Consider the following 19,219-nt stretch of genomic DNA (forward strand, 5'->3'; position numbering starts at 1 on the left):
CGCCAGATTTCGGTGATGGTTGGTGCGATTTAAGCGAAATTTTGTGTGCTCTCTTATAGTACCCTAAAAATAAAATTATGGTACCCAAATTTCGGATGGGGTACCTAGGGGGGCCGCCCCACCCTAAAACCTACCAAATATATATTTAGACCAATCACGACAATATGGGGCTCAAATAAAAGGTATTTAGGATAAGAAAACTTATCTGATATCCAATTGTCGGTCCAAGTGTTAGGAAGACCACCCCAACCCCCAAAAATCGGACATATTTACCGACCATGGCAATATGGGATTCAAATGAAAGGTAGAATAGTATAATACGAATCTGACATCCAAATGTTGGACCAAGTTTCTGGGGGTCCACTCCTTCCCCAAAACACCCTCAAAAAAGGACTTATTTACTGACCATGGCAATATGGGGCTTAAATAAAAGGTATTTGAGTGTAGAATGCGAATGCCATATCCAAATGTGGAGCCAAGTGTTTGGAAGGCCGCCCCTCCCAAAAACACCACCAAAAGAGGACATTTTTACGACCATAGCAATATGGGGCTCAAATGAAAGATCTTAAGGAGTAAAGCAGGAATCTGATATCAATATTCGGGAAATAGTGTCTATGGGGCACCTCACTGCCATAACACCACCCATGTACAACGTATTCGCTGACTGTTTCAATATGGGGCTGTAATAAAAGGTATATTACAGTAGAACACGAATCTGATATATAATTTCTGGGCCAAGTCACTGAACGGCCTCGCCTCCCCCAAAACACTCCCCAAACCGGTCATGGTTGCGACTATGGAAATATGGGGCTCAAATGAAATGTATTTGGGAGTAGACCAGGAATCTGATATCAAAATTCGAACCAACTGCCTAGGGGACTTCCCACCCCCATAACAACCCCCAAATGGGATGGATTTGCTCACCATGACAATTTGTGTATTAAAGGGAGTGGATCTCGATATTGATAGTTTTTAGGGTCCATACCCCAAAACTGGAAATATTTGCTGACTTTTGCAATAAGGGTTTAAATGTAAGGTGTTTGGAATACAAAAAGGAATTTTATATCCAATTTAGAGGCCAATGCCAATATGGGGTTCAAATAAATAATATTTGAGAGTCGAGAACGATGCTGAGATATATTTTCCCCCAAATCGGACATCATGACAATATCGGGCTGAAATAAAGACTTTGAAGAATAGAGTATATCAAATACCCAAACGTTTATGACCCTAAACCCCCCGAGCGAATTCAATACTATCAAGCGATATACATATACTATTTTCGTAGCATGGTATTTCACTAAAGGCCCTTAAACCTAAACTTAAATCGGACAGCACTCACTGATATGTTTATGTTCCTTAATGGAATACTCATAGGCAAATTTGAAATGTATTTTAATTTTAATACTCAATTTTTAAATAATTTTGTTCCTTAATTTCTTTTCAGACTCGTAATAAAATATTTTCGAAAATCCTCAGTCTACAACCACCAAATATTTTATATGGTTCCGGTAGATCACCAGCGGAATTATTGAAGACATCCGGTTTAACACAGAGATGGTTAAATCGGGAGATATCAAATTTTGAATATCTCATGTATCTGAACACAATTGCAGGTGTGTTACAAATGAAATCAACATTTGAATTTGAAACACAAAACCGAAAATCATTTTGTTACAGGTCGCTCGTATAACGATTTAAGTCAATACCCAGTCTTCCCTTGGATTTTAGCCGACTACACAAGTGATATATTAGATCTGACAGATCCTAAATCATTTAGAGACTTATCCAAACCTATAGGTGTGGTGAGTATAAAGAACTTAAAAAGCAAAAAAGTAAAGCTTTACCTTCATTTTGAGCATTTGCCAATAGTTTTTAAACAGTATCAGAATAGGGTTTCAAATGAACTCATTGCATAAAGGCCCTCACTCAAGGCACTCCTAGCCAGCAGAAAAATTTCCACTGCACGTGAGTGGGTGCCCTTAGCAAAAACATTTGCAGTTCCTTTATATTATCTCAGTTTTACTCAACTTTTCAATTTTCCTTTTCCTTTTTGTATTTATCTCATAGATTAATCCCAAAAATGAAGCTGAAACTCGTTCGAAATATGATTCATTTGAGGATCCCTCGGGAGCCATACCCAAATTTCATTATGGTACACATTACTCAAATTCAGCTGGAGTCCTACACTATCTGTTGCGTGTGGAGCCCTTCACTTCATTGCATATTGAATTGCAAAGTGGGCGTTTTGATGTGGCCGATCGTCAATTTCATTCCATACCACAGACATGGAAACTACTCATGGATAATCCCAACGATGTCAAAGAACTGATACCGGAATTTTTCTATTTTCCTGAATTTTTGAAAAATATGAACAAGTATAAAGCACTTTAATAACTTTATTCGATAATAGTAGATAGATAAATAGTAGCAATTTTCTTTGTCCGTCCCTTGATTAGCTTTGATTTGGGTCATTTACAAATCACCAAAGAAAAGGTCGATGATGTTATACTGCCACCTTGGGCAACAACGCCCGAAGAGTTCATAGCCATACATAGAAGAGCCTTAGAATCGGAATATGTGAGTCAAAATCTTCATCATTGGATTGATTTGATATTTGGGTAAGTTTTAAGCAAAAACTTTTGAAAAATGTTACAACATTTCGTGTTTTTTTTTTGTCTTTTCAGCTATAAACAAAAAGGACCCAAAGCGGTGGAAGCCTTAAATGTTTTTTACTATTGCTCCTATGAAGGAGCTGTGGATTTGGATAAAATCACCAATCCTGTTGAAAGAGAGGCTGTGGAAGGTAACTACTTTCTTTAACACGCATTACATTACCATTATGCAAACTTTTCTCAATATTTTTTATGAAAATTTAATTTTGCGAAAAAATCCTGCGAAAATAAAATTTTCCAAAAATCTTTATAGGAAATTCAAGTAAAGAAAGAAAGAAAATCCAATGTATAGTTTTCGGTTATGTGTGGGTGAGCGCCCCACCTCAAACTTCTCGGGCGGGCATGTTATCCAATCAGGACAATATGGGTCTGAAATGAAAAGCATTTGAGTGTAGAATACGAATATGTCATGCAAATTTGGTTAAATGTGTTTAATCCCAAAACCCCCAAACGATGTTCAATCAGGAAGATATAAGACTCAACTAAAAGGTATTTGAGAGCATAGTATGAATCTTTTCCTTAAGGCTCTGATATCTTATTTTTGGTTTATATGTCTAGGGGAATTTCCCACACACAATCACATGCGAATCGAACAGGCCATTTTGAATCTAAAAAGAAAAATATCTTGAAGTACTGTAAGAATCTGACATCGTTATTTTAGATTATGTGTCTGAGAGGAGCGCCCCATTTCAAATTCTTCGGGCGGGCATATTGCCCGGTGAGAATAATTTTGATCTTTTATGAAAGGTATTTGACTGTAGTGCACGAATCTGGCATTTAAATGACTAACAAGATGTGTTTGGGATTTTGATATCTAAATTTTGTATTATATTTCGGGGGCAGCGATGCGCTTCCAAATCACTCGAACGGGCATGTTGCCCGACCAGGAGTATATGAACCTCATACAAAAGGTTCTTGGAAGTAGAGTAAGAATCAGACATCCAAATTTGTATTTAAGGGCCAATTTTCTTATAAGGACACTCCAAATCCCCCACCGGACAAGTAAACCGATGAGGACAATATGACATAAGTGGGCTACGAGGAGGTGCAACAGCTCGTCGGACATTTCCATTGCATCCCCTGATCATTTCTTTGGGATCAGATCACCTTGCCATGGACCAACCACCATACTTCATAACCTCTAAGTGCCGGACGTTTATAAATCAAAAGAAGGCCGATTGGGCCTGCTTCAGAGAGTACACCAATCGTCGCTTCAGCGAGCTGATTCCCAGACCTCATTAACGCGGCAACCGCTCGTTTTATAACAGCCGATCGAATACCCCAAGTACGGCCCAATTTTCCGGCACAGGCAGTGCTACTCGCAGACGAGCATGATGAGATTCGTTGCGTGAACCTCACTAACCCCAGAACTAGTGACCAAATATGGAATTTAACTGTCAACTAACATAACCGGAATCTGTGGCTGGAACACTTGGAGCAATGTAACTTTGGTACCAGTTTAGGCAAGTTGTGGTCTACCAGGGGTGGAAAATGCAAAATTTTAAATAGTAATAAAAAGGTACTTTTTGGACCGAGAGAGTACTTTTTGTTTTACACAAACATTTCAGAAATATTTGAGTGCAGAAATCTCAAAAATCTCTCTCTGGGAAAATACTGCCTCACCGATTACTGATTACACTGTACAACAGTCCCTTATATATAACTCTAAGCGAAGGAGAAAGGTCCCCTTCTTTTGCGAAACATACATCAGCTATGGATGAACAGATTTATTTGAATTTTTGATTGAACATTGATAGTAATCCAAAAACGGAAATCAGATATTCAAATTTTGAGTCAAGTACCAAGAGGAACAGCCCAACCCAAAGCCAAAATATAGACCAACAGGTACAATATGGGACCTGAATGAAAGGAATTCAGGAGTAGAACTCGATTCTCATATAGAAATTAGGTGTCAAGTGTCGGGAGCCCTCCCCTCTGCCAAAGCTTTCCAGAAACTGAATAAGTCATATAAGGCTACTTGTGCATAAGAATTTTTTTTTATCTAAATAAGAATTGATATTGCCCCATTAAAATCCCAAACGATTTGATTGAGTAACAAGCGAATATCCCTATTTAAGCGTTATGCCTAATGCAAATTTAGAATTTCTTGTCAGTAAAACAAAATTAATGCTCAAAAACATCTGGTACTAAATCGGTCAAGAGGGTACTTCAGTACTCTTCGGGTGTAAAAGTACTGAAAAAAGTACTAAAGTACTGGCTTTTCCATCCTTGTGGTCTACTGTTAATTTACCGAATGTCATCCGTGGCGCCAAATCATCCAAGGCGTTGGGCGCCGAGGGAATCTCTATACTGATACTGAAAAATCTGGATCAACCTAGAGTCGAGTACCTTACGACTGTCCTCAACCTGTGTTTGAACACTCTTATGGTACCCGATGTATAGAAGATGGACAACGTGATCCCGCTACTGAAACCTGGAAAGGAGCCGAGTGAGAGGGAGTCGTACATACCGATCTCCCTACTCTCACCAGTAGCAAAGACGCTTGAGGGACTACTGCTCCCGAGCCTCGTTGGAGAATTTCCATTTGCCGAGCATCATCATGGATCTCGAAGATTGAATGTACAGCAACTGCTTTGTATGCCATCACCACACACATCTGCCGTATCTTTATCAGCCCAGGCCATGTGATGGGACAGTCCTCCAAGGCTGGGTGATATCTGCATTGTTTAATCTCTATCTACCCTACGCGAATTGCGTGAGATAATGAGTCGGATTAAAGAACGAATCACCTAGACCAACTTAACGTAAGCGAACGAATCACGAGACGCGAAAGCTAACTAGTCGCGTAAGCGAACGAGTCGCGTAAACGAAAGAGTCGCGTAAGCTAACGAGTCGTGTAAGCAAACGAGTCGCATAACCGAACGAGTCGCTTAAGACAATCAATCGCGTAAGCGAATTGCATAACTGAACGTATTGCGTAAGCGAACGAATCGCGCAAGCGAACAATTCAATTAAGCAAACGAATCGTGTAGGCCAATAAATCACGTAAGTGAACGAATCACGTTAGCGAAGAAATTAGTTTAGCAAACGAAGCGCATAAGCAAATGAACTGCATAAACAAACAAATCGCGAAAGCCACCGAATCACGTATTTCAACGAGGCGCATAAGCGAACTTATCGCGTAAGCGAACAAGGCGCTTAAGCCAATAGATCGCGTAAGCGAATTAATCGCAGAATTGAACATATTGCGTAAGCGAACAAATCGTTTAATCAAACGAATCGCGTAAGCGAACAAATCACGTTAACGAAGAAATTACGTAAGCAAACAAACCACATAAGCAAACTAATTGCTTAAGGCGCCTGAACCAACAAAAGCCCTGTAAGCGAACTGTTCTCGTGGCCATTGACTTTCGAAGGTTACATAAGACTCCTTAATAACGTCATCGAGTTTGATCTCGCGAACTCGACGGAAGGGTGGATTGCTGTTGTAGTAGCCACATTTGTATGTGGAGGTAGCGATCCTCGTCAAACTCCCTAAGTAAGCAAGCTCGTTCCGGTTCGTAGGACCAATTGCCGTGGGAACGTTATGGCCATTGGTTTTTAAAAGGTGTCTTGTAAACAACATGCGCGATTGCCAGTGAAGTTTAAAGAACCGGAGTCGAAGCAGGGAGTTACCAAAGTGGGTGTTCTTTCCTCGACTTTATTTAATATCTACTTCTTTTAGTTCCCTCCACCGTTTACTGCATCATACAATTCGATGAAATTTGCTACAAATTTCTTTAAATTTTTCAATAACCGCCCTCATATCACTAATCTACCTCTTCTATCCCTTTCTTTTCTTATCACATTTTTCTTTCTCCCTCAACAGGCATGATTAACAATTTCGGACAAGTGCCATCACAACTTATGCGGGAACCACATCCACGACGCCTATCTCAGGAAGAGACGAGTCTTAAGCTTTTGAGAGCTGAACTTAAACGTCCAGATCTGACACAATTTCTGGACAAGGTTGTGCAATATTATTGTGAAATTTCCACACCCAAAGATCCAATTGTTTACTTAAGTCCACCAAGATCACCGCCGCGTTCTTTTCTACAGCTAAGTCCGGACTCTTTGATAAGCATATCGAAATCGTGCATTCTAGGCAGTAACTCGTGGATGTCGTATGACAAGGAAAGAGGATTTCTATTGGAAATCGATGCGACAACAACAAACCTTAAGTGAGTTTAAGAAAACCGTTTAATTTAAAGTAAAATCATCATAAGTTGTCTCTAATTTAATTTCAAGAAATCGTAAACGCATTTTTGGGCCCCTGCATCCCTCACAAATGTCCCATTCTCAAATGTTTGCCGTTAGCACGGATGGTAAACTATTGTATGCCGGAGGAATTTGGGATAATTCCCTGCGTGTTTACAGTGTGCACAAGGGCAAGACTGTGGCTTCGGTAACCAGGCATTTAGGTAAGGCAAAAGGCAGTTTTAGGGAAAAGCTTTATTTTCGGTTTGGAATTTTTGTTAATTGATTGTTTTTGCTGTTTCTCTTTTGCAGACATAATTACCTGTTTAGCTTTAGATAATTGCGGTTCTTATCTGGTGACCGGTTCACGAGATTGCACCTGCATTATATGGAGCATTCAAAGTTCACATTCTGGTTCTGGTCCAGCCTCATCCAACATACCCGTGCATGCCCTTACAAGTCAAGCTAATTTACAGTCAGTTATGCAACTTAACACACAGAATAGCTTTTCACCTAAACCATTGACCACATTATATGGTCATGATGACTCAATATCCAGTGTTGCCATATACACCGAATTGGATGTAGTTGTTTCAGGATCATTGGTATGTCAAAGGACAGGAAGAATCTTTTCCAAAAATGATTGTATATATCTTCTCCTTTGCAGGATGGCACTGTTAATGTTTATACGATACAGGATGGCCAGTTTGTCCGTACGCTCAAACCCAATGGTTGTACCGAATTTTTTGTACAAATTTCCTTTGTGACCATATCGTATCATGGTGAGTAGTGGACGAAAAATATATTTAAAAATTTATTTAAATCAAATCCTATCATAAATCCTACAAATCGGACTAACTTAGACCAAAGCTTCTGGTGGTTTTCGAACCCACGACCCCTGCATCAGTTGTTGTTGTTGTAGGCACATTTGTATGTAGAGGTGGTGATTCTCGTCAAGCTCCTGTAGGTGAGCAAGCTCATTCTGTTCCAAAGGACCGATCGCCGCAGGAGCATGGTGGCCATTGGTTATTTAAAGACGCCAATAACTTGCCTTGTCATATCGAGCATCATAGGCAGCCAGTATTTATGCAAGAGCCGGTGCCGCCCGGCCTCTCACTGCCGTTGCAGCTACTCCATATCGAAAATTTCACTATCCGCAACCTGTGAACTTGTACGGTAGCTCGCAGATTGGAGTTCCAGCCTATGAGGTACTCACAACTATCCCGTGCAGGGATAGCCCTTGTCGATAAAGGAATCCATAGGGTCGCACCGGTACACACAACAGGCTGCCATTGGTTGTCATTGTTGTTGTTGTAGCAGTGTGTTGTACACCGAGGCGGCAGCCCTTGCCGATGAAGGATACCATCGGGTCAATCCGGTACGTACAACCGTCTGCCATGGGATTGCATTGATTTATTCATTAGCTAGGTTCTGTTAAATATACAAATCTAGAAACTCCGCAACTTGGGTAGAATGCGTCCGGAATGATCTCATTGTGAGTCAAGTAAGATTGGCTAGGGAGATAAACCGATGCCGTATGTCGACTGGAGCCTGGTTGCAATTAGAACATCAAATCCAATAGACATTGGGACAGACATGTAGTTGAGCCAGAACTGTTCTGGTTTGCCAGGCGAGGTTAACTTCTTCAGATGATATGGATGGCGGTTGCTCTCCTACTACTACTAGCTGTTCAACGTTTCCCACTTGCACTACCATATCTTCAATCCCATGGCAGCCGGTTGCACCGCAACGGATTGACCCGATGGAACTTTTCATCGGCAAGAGCTGCCGCCTCAGTGTACGTTTTCGTCATGGGATAGGCACATCCCGGAGTACCTTCTCCGCATGCTTCTGGTCCGTGCCGGGATTGAAAAGAACCCCGGACCCTGGTTCTGTTCGGTTTGCCAGAACCGCCTCCATCATCGGTCGGTGTCTGTGAGGTGCAACCCGTGCATGGAGTGGGTACATTTCCGATCTTGCTCTGGCCTCACTTCACTACGGGAGTATAGTCACCCTGGATATGTTGCATGGTGCTGTGCGAACATAGCCAGCAGCGGGTCACAAGCGTCTTCGTCGTCGCCTTCTGCGTCCTCGTCATCGGACTATGTGACCCCCCGACCGCTTCCGTTCGGCAGTATACGCAACAACAGCATCTCAGCCCCATTATTGCCAGGCCAGTGCCGGGAAGTGTATCATTTTCGCAACTAAACTGCAACGGTCTTCGTGGTAAGATCGATGAGATTGGGGATTTTATGAGTCGGAAGAGCATATTGCCCAAAACCTGCTCAAGGAATGGAGGTGGGGAATTGGCCTTCGTGATGCACCATTCCGCGCAATATAGACCCATCTCGTCTGCGCCTGGCGCTAGTGACCGCTACATGAAGTGCATGGGGATAGCAGTCAGGTCCGGTACTGCCGAGATAGAGCTGTACAACGTCTACATACCGCTGGTTGGTAGCTGTGTCCCAATTAATGGCCAAGCTTACAAGCCCTACATAAGTGGCCTGCTGTCTGGCCATAATCGTCTGGTTCTAGGGGACTTTAATGCGCATCATACTTCATGGCATTCTCCCCTAGGTAACGACCAGCGTGACATAGCTTTGGCAGAGCAGATTGAAGGCTCCACGTTTTCAACGGTGAATGAGGATGCCCGCACTAGGATTTTGAGAAGTTGTAGCAGCTCGCCATAGATTTCCATTGCATGCCCTGATCTCTTGAGTGACGTATCCTGTCAAGCCGACATTTCTTTGGGACCAGATCATCTCCCCATAATTCTCACCATCGACCGACTACCGCATTTTCTAACCTCTGAGCGCCGGATGTTTATCAATCACAAGAAGGTCAATTGGGTCGGCCTCAGAGAGTACATCAATCGCCGTTTCAGTGAACTGACACCCCCCTCGAATGTGCTAGTTGCCGAGAGGAAATTCGGGGACATCATTAACGCAGCAGCCTGGCGCCAAATCATCCAAGGCGTTGGGCCCCGACAGAATCACTTCACTGATGCTGAAGAATCAGGATTTACCTGGTGTAGAGTTCCTTACTACTGTCCTCAACCTGTCTTTGAACACTCTCATAGTTTCCAATGTCTGGAAGATGGGCAGAGTGATCCCGCTACTGAATCCTATAAAGGATCCGAGCAAGGGGGAGCTGTACATAACGATCTCCCTTCTCCTACCAGTAGCGAAGGCTGCATAGCCCAACAGCTCCTTTGCATGCCATCACCGCATAAATATGCCGCGGCTTCAATCAGCCCAGGCCATGTGATAGGATGGTCCTCGTGGGACTGGGCCTATCGAAGGCATTCGATACGGTCAGCCATGCCAAACTATTTGAGGACATCGCCAACACGTCCCTGCAGCCAGGCCTGGGTCCGCAAATTATCTGTTTGGTCGCCAGTCATTTGTAGAATTAAGAGATAAGAAGGCGGATCACCTTAGAGTGAAACAGAGAGTTCCCCAAAGCGGTGTGATATCTACGACACTGTTTAAGCTCTGCCTATCCTCCATTCCACCCACCTCTCGCCGATATAGAGATCATATCATATGCGGACAATTGTATGATCATGGCATCAAGCTCCTGACCCATTGATGACATCTGCGGTAGGTTGAACGTCTATCTCAACGAACTTGCCACATATTTCGCGGCAAGAGATATGAAGATATCTGTCACCAAATCTTCAGCCACATTGCTCATTACAAATACGTGTAAGGTAAATACTGAGCTGAAAGTGATGATCGATGGAGAAATGATCCTGACCATCAAGTGTCCCAAAATAGCTGGTGTCACATTTGACACCTCTTACACATTCTCCCCACATGCCGCAGCAATTTGCGATAAATACAAATGCAGAAACAAGGCCCTCAAGTCACTTCCTGGCAGTACTTGGGGTGCTGACAAAGAAACCTTGACACGCAGTGGAATATTATTCAGATCTGACAGAATACCGCCTTTCGAACTGCGACGGTCTGTCTCTTCAGTTCTCATGTGGACCACCTCCATCGCAGAGATCTGAAGTCGTTTTGCATTCAGACCGTGCACAGTGTTGCCAAATTGAAAAATCATGAAAATAATGCTGGAATTTTTGAACGGATATTTAGACGAAACTTTATATAGTGAATGTTGAGGTTTTCCAATAAGTGTGCAAAATTTGGGGACCCTAGTCGTACATGGGGCTTAAAAGTTGATCACCTCAGGCAATTCAAAATTTGAATTGCTTGCCGAACACTCATTATCAACTCCGTTCCAGCCCGTGTTATGGTCATAATTATCCCGAAACCTTCACATTGTCCACTGACGTTGGGTGCTCGGTATTTCAAAAGAAACATTTTCATTTTATGCGGAGCTATTAACGCTTACTAATTTTAAGTTCCCTTTTCAGGAAATTACGATTTAGACAACATTTGATAGTATATCTTGAAAATAAAGTTTTGAAATAACCTTAGCCTAAAAGTATACTTCAAAATTTTTAGGTTTATTTATATGAAAATCAAATTCAGCCTGGAGGTATACTACAAAAGTTTTTTTCTTTTTCATTTTATTTAGATTAAAATATAGCATGATATAAAATAAGGCTAGCCTAATGGATTTAATCGCTATATCGATAGCACACATAAACTCTCGAATGGAAAACAAAAGAAAAACAGAATTTTTTATAACCACCACCAGTGTTGCCACTGAAAAATTTTTTTTTCTACCAAAATTTTTCATAATACCTACCAAATCTCCAAAAAGCCGACCAAAATTTTATATATTTTTAAAAACGGAACAGAAATTTGAATTCCATGACGCGTAACTATTTATAAATCGAGCATACACTGAATGAAACATTCATATCAAATGGGCTATTATCCCTACCATGCGGTAGTCAAAGTAAATTAAATTAAGAACAAAACCAAATGGTATAGGTGATATAAAGACTTTAGCACCGTTTGGCACTGAATAAATTAAGTGTAAATCAGTGTATATATGGAAGCTATATCAAAATTGCAACCTATTAACTATGTGTCGATTTCAATGTTCCCAATTTCGCAAAAGTGCTATACATAAACATGGGTTGGCTATGCCAAACCTTATATATCCTCCATTTGCCAAGATCTAAGCACGGTTTGTTTTATAGTTATCCACTTGGTTTAATAAGATCGGCTACCTTTACTTCTTTGGAAGTTAACGCGGCGGACGAACTGAGTCAACTTAGAATGCCATAAGGAATATTTTCGAGAAGATACAAACGGGTTAGTGCTACGTGGACCTCAAAGAAGGTAGGTGGTACACATTTTATACCATCATCAAGGATTGGTTCTAAAGTATACTCATGGCCACCATCGTCGGATACCAGCAGCTGGGAAAAGTGTTCTTTCCATATCCTCAGCACACTATCCGTATCAGTTACCAGATTTACCTCTTTGTCTCTGCAGGAGGATGTGTCTGTACCACAATCATCGGTTTAATGTTATATTCCTTGGGCGAATTTTCGAACTACATTCTGGCTCCTGAATATCTCGATTCGCTCACATTCAAGTCTTTCCATTTCCTTCTTCTTCCTGCAGAGGAGACTTTCTCCCCTTTTCTTTTCTCCCGATATCTCTCCCTCGTCTGGGGCGTTACTACTGACTGTAATGTTGCCCCGTATGCCGCATTTTTGGCTTCAGTAACTTTTTGGCACTCGTGGTCAGACCATGGGCTCCTTGAAGGAGGCTTTTAGTACCCACGTACGTATTTTGCGGCTCTTTACGTGGAGTGGACAATGGTTTGCTATTGCGCTGCTATGCTATAGGAACAGGGAGTGCTTTCTTCAAGCAATTGGGTCAGCCGAGTGGAATATGCAGTTGCCACCTGTTGTGTTTGCAGCTTTCCAAAGTCTAACTTCCGTGCAGAGTCAGATGGTACGTTTCTCGCCTCACTAAGACGAGTGCGAACCCTTGCTGCAACAACGCAGTGATCCGAATCGATGTTCGCCCATTAGATCGTGCCTACATCATCTTACACGCTGGTTGAGTAGCTTCCATCTATCAAAAAATTATCTCTTTGGTTTCTTTTAATCGGGTGACAGCTATGTGGTCGTGTGAATCCTTCTATGTTGGAATCTAGCGCTGCTAACTACCAGGTTCACTGCCGCGGCCATGTCTATTAGCCTCAATCCATTATTGGATGTTTCATCGTGTGCACGGCAAATTTTCGGACTGTTGGACCAAAGATATTTTACTTCCCTATTGTCGCGTTAAAAACTTCCAGAACGATTTTAATATCATGGGCGGGTCAGCGGTCATTTTCTCTTTCTAGGCGCTCGTAGAAAACATGCTTGGTCTGTTCGTCGGGGCATGGGCGCAAATAAGGCTGATGTTGAAGAATTTGTCCTTTATGCGGATTATGGCTAGCCTCCATCTACCGGAGTAAACCTGGTGGAGACAAGGTGTTTCAGTCTCCGACTAACCACAAATCCACCACCGAAGGATGGTGGTGTATTCATTTTATCATTCCGTTTGCAGCACATCGAAGTATATATATTTTTGATCGTATTAAAAATCTAAGACGATCCCGCCGGTCCAAATTTAGTTATAGGTGCCATATAGAAGGATCTCTCGATTTGAAGTCTTGCCATATAAAAATCGTATTTATCATCCGATTTCGTTGAAATTTGACGCAGTGACTTATGTTAGGCTTTTCGACATACGTGTCCTATATGGCACAGATCGGCTTGTATTTGGATATAGCTGCCAAAAGAACCAATATTTTGTTCTACAAAATTGAACAGTGACTTATATTTATTTATTGTCCGTGCCGAATTTGGGTGCTTAAGTTATCCAATTTTCACGGGATTGTGACGAAAGGTGGTTTACATATATACCCGAGGTGGTGGGTATCGAAAGCTCGGCGCGGCCGAACTTAATGCCTTTTTACTTGTTTTATATATTTGAATAAAATTTCAAATCGAGCAATGCTATGATATGGACGGATTGGAACCATACTTGTATTATCTTGTGAAGGTTATATGTGAAGTCCACTCTAGAAGCTCAAGAACTATAATTTGGAGATAAGTTTAGAGCTATATCTAAATATGGAAAGATTTGGCCCATTAACAATCTCGGCAGAATAGTCCCTATCGGTCCATAGCTGATTTAGTTCCCATATATAAAATCTCCCGTTTTGACTTCATAAGCCTATGAAGGATGCCGTTCTTATCCGATATTATAGTTATATATATAAAAATGAATTAGTGTTTGTATGTTTGTGGGTTTGTAAATTTGTTTGTTCCGTATAGACTCCAAAACCGCTGAACCGATTACTTTCAAATTTTCACAGATTGTGGGGAATGATCCGGAAGGAGCAATAGGCTATGTAATTTATTGATATCGCTAGGGGGGCGGACCCTCCCCCTTACCCTAAAAGTACAATCCCAAAATAAAAGTGTACCGATCGGGACAATATGGGATTCAAATGAAAGGTATTCAGAAGTAGACTACGAATTTCATATTAATAATTAGATCCAAGTAACTGGGGAGCCGCCACTACCCCGAAACCCCCTATAATAGGTTTATTAGACGATAATGACAATATGGGATTTGAATGAAAGGTATTCGGGAGTAGATTACGAAAATGGTCAGGAAGAAGGAAAAGGCTTTTTAGTTTGTCGATATTGGAAGGGGGCGGACCCTCCCCCGTTACCCCAAAAACACCACTTAAAAAGAGTGGACCGATGGGGACAACATGGGTACCAAATGAAATGTATTGGGGAGTACAATACGAATATGGTATTAAAAATTGGGATCGAGCATGCGAGGAGTCGTCCATCCCCAAAAACTCCCCCAAACAAACATATTGGAAGTAAATATCAATATGGGACTCAAATGAAATGTATTCGGGACTAGACTACGAATATAACAAAAAAAAAAATGAGGTCCATGTAATTGGGGATCGCCCCACCCTCAAATGAGAACATAATTCGATCACAGCCAGATGAGCCTCAATTTAAATGTATTTGATAGCAGGTTACGAATATGACATTCAACTTTGTGTCCAAGAATCTAGGTGGTGCTCTACTTGCTAAAATCGCCTCCAATAGTTTATTTGACCTATTAAAACAATGGGGGATCAAGTGATAGATATTTTTAAGTGGAGTGCGTTATTCAAATTTGTGCTCAAGTGGCAGATGGAGTAAGGCGAACAATTGTCCTACGACCCCACCAAACGGCTATATACACCAATTATGACAATATGGGGTTCAATTCAAAGTATAAGTTTGTGGACTGCGAATATGATGAATGCATTTTTATTCTGCTCATATATCTAGCGGACCACCTCACCCCAAAACAGTTGATCAGTTATAATGACCTAATGGGACACTGCCGCCATACTTCCAAAGTTATGACGTTCAGTGTGATAGGAGCAGTTGCAAACCTTAACGTCATGGTGGCCGCCATTTTTAGCTCATCGACAAAAAGCGCTTCATCCCCAGACAAATCCAAACAACGTGCTGCTGGGCGATACTTTCATGATTAAAAGTTTTACACGGTTTAATTACTAAGAACTGTCGCCACCGCATCTAATATAAAGACCGGCAAATTAGTTCTTTACCACTGAGAATCGTTTAATATGTCAATTTGATTTGATTTAAAAAGGCTAAATTATGACTATTCAACAGGTAGCCATATAGCCAGTTATAGACAACTAACACATGATGATCAATGTTATAGGCGCTAATCCGCTCCAAGCGAGTAGCAAAAAAGCTCTAACAGATGGGAGAAATGTCAAATTCTCCGTCGTTTATATGTGTTTACGCAAGGATCCGGGGCGACATGGAACGGAACGGAGAACTTTTAAGTTATTTTATAAACATTTTGGGTATTAAAGTCTCAACCTTTCTCCTATAGATGGCAGCGCTAACATTTAAAAAAACGTCATCTGTTTGCAAATGGATCAACTGAATGGAATCGCCACCACGAACAGAGAGAGGGCAGAGTGGTAAAAATTGATCATGCAGCATTTATCTTTGTTATGGTAACCTATCGATTCTTAAAATAAAGAACAATTTAATATAGCAATTTCGTTGCGGTTGATTGCTGTATTATTATTTAAATTTCCCACAAATTTCCCCATAGATAAAAATTTATTTAGTAGAGTGCGAATATCCAAGTTTGTGCTTAACACCCCCCAAACAGAACTTATTTACTGACCATGGCAATATGGGGCTTAAATAAAAGGTATTTGAGTGTAAAATTCGAATCTGATATCCACATGTGGGCCCAAGTGTTTGAGCGGCCGCTCCGAGAACATCCCCCAAAGCAGACAAATTTACGACCATAGCAATATGGGGCTCAAATTAAAGTTCCTTGGGAGTAAAGCACGAATCTGGTATCAATATTAGGGAAAAGTGTCTATGGGTCCACCCCACCCCCACAACACCATCCAAATAGGAAGTATTTGCTGACTATTGCAATATGAGGCTCAAATAAGAGGGAATTTTTAGAGTAGAATACGAATCCGATATATATTTTCAAGGTCAACTCACTGAGTGGCCACCCATCCCCCAAAACACCCCCCAAACCGGTCATGTTTTACCGACTGTGGAAATATGGGGCTCAAATTAAAGGTATTTGGGAGTAGACCACGTATCTGATATCAACATTAGGGACCAACTGTCTAGGGGACGTCCCACCACCATAACAACCCCCAAATAGGACGTATTTGCTCACCAAGACAACATGGGTCTTAAAGAGAGTGGAAATAAATATTAATAGTTTTTAGCGCCGATACCCCAAACCGGACATATTTGCTAACTTTTGCAAGAAAACGAATTTGATATCCAATTTTGAGGCCAATGGCAATATGGGGTTCAAATAAATGATATAAAAATATATGAGAATAGAGCACGTTGCTGATATATTATTCGAGCTTAGTGTTTGGGGGACCACCCCAATCCCCGAAACACCCCTAAATCGGGCATATTTACCACCATGTCAATGTGGAGCTTAAATGAAAGGTATTGGGGGGTAGAGCAAGAATTGAGACCCACTTTCGGGACCAATTTTACTGGGGGTCTACCCCTTTCCCAAAATACGCCACAAACAGCAAATAAAGATATTTGGGAGTAGAATACGAATTTGATATCCAAATGTAGGACCATGTATTTAGGGCATCATCCCTTCCCCAAAACACCCCCCCAAAGCGTAAACATTTTTCGAGCATGCCAATATGTGGCTCAAATGAAAGGTATTTGAGATTAGAAAACGAATTTGATAACCTATTTTGGGGCCATGTGTTTGGGGGACGCCTCATCGTGTAAACTCCCCTAAACCAATGGTAATATGGGGTTTAAATAAATGGTATTTGAAAGTAGAGCACGATGCTGATATTTTTTCAGGGCCAAATGTCTGGGGGACCACCTCACCCCCGAAAACACCCCTAAATCAGATATCATGAGAATATCGGGCTGAAATAAAGTATTTTAAGAATGGAGTCCATCTTACATCCAAACTTAAATTCGTAAACCTATAAAGATCATATGGGTAAAGTCACTAATATTGTTAAACTGTTAGTCAAGCGACGATATACTATTTTCGTAGCATGGCGGAGCGGGCCCAGGTCAGCTAGTTATCTATATATATATTTCCCAGTGTAAAAAAAGCAAAGAATGAAAGTTCACATTTTCCACAAAAGGTTTCTAAAGATAAGAGAAAATTATCTCTTTCAGCGTAATAAAACCACAGGTGTCAACATTTATCCCTAAAGTGATAACAGTGGATTGCCACCGTTCCAATGGGTGGCGGTATTTACAAAGATCGATAAAGAAACACGAGACTTTTTTTTTGCGTTAACTGATAAGGAGTGGAAAGGAATGTGGACTGCAATGTGGATTGGATGACAAACGTAAAACATATTTCCAATATGGATCCGTTAAGTATGTCATATAAGAATTGTGTGAGCATTTTGTTTGAATTTTGATTAGTCGAACGACAGCGATAACACCAGAGACCTTTATTCGATTCGATTCTTTTTTCTATTCCAGCAAGTGATTTAAATTTCTTTTTGATTCAACGACAATTGATTGGGTCTTAAAAATTTTAAGTCTTTTTTGAATTTAACTCAATAAATTTGATATTTAAAATTTACTCTAGAGTGATGAGAGATAAAGTTTCAGCTCCCCTGCGCAGCAATACATAAAATGTCACGTGAACCATACCACAGAAAGTTGGCCATTGATATCTTCTGAAAATTCTTCTAGTTGTAGACTTTTTTTTTTTTTAATTTCATATATTATTGAACGATTGACTTTAATTGCCGCCATTGCCCCTTATCGATAATGATTTGTGAAATCAAGAAAAACTACGCAGTACATGAAGAGTCACTCATCCATTTATTTGAAATTAAATCGAATAAAAAACAAAAACAACAAAAAAAATGATTTCTTTTTCTTCAATGCAAAAGCAATTATGTATGAATTCTTAAAACGTCAGAGATAAGAAATTCGCTTATATTAAAATATTATTACAGCTAATTAATCATAAAGGCAATGTGTTACATTGAAGCTACGCCTTGTTCTTATACAATCTGGCAATGCAATAGTTGCATGTGCAATTTGAAAAACGTTTTGCAATTAACCATAACCATTTGCCCATTTGCCTGTAGCCTCTATATTCTATTCGTAGATTAATAACAATGATAACGAAAAGAATTTAAGCACAGTGCCCTTTGAGGCATTTGATTAGCATTGGCAAAAGTTGCAGTTACCTACCGCTAGAAATGCTTTTTAAGCCAAGCTACCTAAACGGGAGGTAGGTGTCTGAAACACTTAGACAATTTAGTCCATTATGATTCCACTAGGGCAGAGGTGTTTTCTTCTGATTTAACACTAGACAGGAAAGAAAAAGTTATTTAAATATACCCTCCACCATAAGATGGGAGTGTACTAATTTCGTCATTCTGTTTGTAACACCTCGAAATATGCGTCTGAGACCCCAAAAACTATATATTCTTGGTCGTTATGTCATTTTAAGTCGATCTAGCCATGTCCGTCCGTCCGTCTATCTGTCGAAAGCACGCTAACTTTCAAAGTAGCAAAGCTAGCCGCTTGAAATTTTGCACAAATACCGTTTTATTAGTGTAGGTCGGTTGGGATTGTGTATGGGCCAAATCGGTCCATGTTTTGATATAGCTGGCATATAAATCGATCTTGGATCTTGACTTCTTTTGATTTGGCAGAAATTTTGTACAACGGCTTCTCTCATGACTTTCAACATACGTGTCTAATATAGTCTGAATCGATCTATAGCTTGATGCAGCTCCCATATAAACCTATCTCCCGATTTTGCTTTTTGAGCCCCTACAAGACGCAATTCTTATCAGAATGA

General features: G+C 40.8%; 1 protein-coding gene across 3 annotated transcripts in view; it reads left to right on the forward strand.

The window, feature by feature from the left end:
• LOC106086282 (neurobeachin-like protein 1) overlaps positions 1–19,219 on the forward strand; it is a 296,682-nt gene that overhangs the window by 265,831 nt on the left and 11,632 nt on the right. For all 3 annotated transcript variants that reach the window (XM_059360778.1, XM_013250890.2, XM_013250899.2), the window contains 9 exons: positions 1,448–1,616; positions 1,681–1,805; positions 2,071–2,378; positions 2,460–2,621; positions 2,688–2,806; positions 6,505–6,856; positions 6,924–7,096; positions 7,185–7,477; positions 7,540–7,654. In XM_059360778.1, the coding sequence (XP_059216761.1) occupies positions 1,448–1,616; positions 1,681–1,805; positions 2,071–2,378; positions 2,460–2,621; positions 2,688–2,806; positions 6,505–6,856; positions 6,924–7,096; positions 7,185–7,477; positions 7,540–7,654 (1,816 nt within the window). The remainder of the gene's footprint in view (positions 1–1,447; positions 1,617–1,680; positions 1,806–2,070; positions 2,379–2,459; positions 2,622–2,687; positions 2,807–6,504; positions 6,857–6,923; positions 7,097–7,184; positions 7,478–7,539; positions 7,655–19,219) is intronic.

This window comes from Stomoxys calcitrans, chromosome 1 (assembly GCF_963082655.1).
Source record: "Stomoxys calcitrans chromosome 1, idStoCalc2.1, whole genome shotgun sequence".
Taxonomy (NCBI): domain Eukaryota; kingdom Metazoa; phylum Arthropoda; class Insecta; order Diptera; family Muscidae; genus Stomoxys; species Stomoxys calcitrans.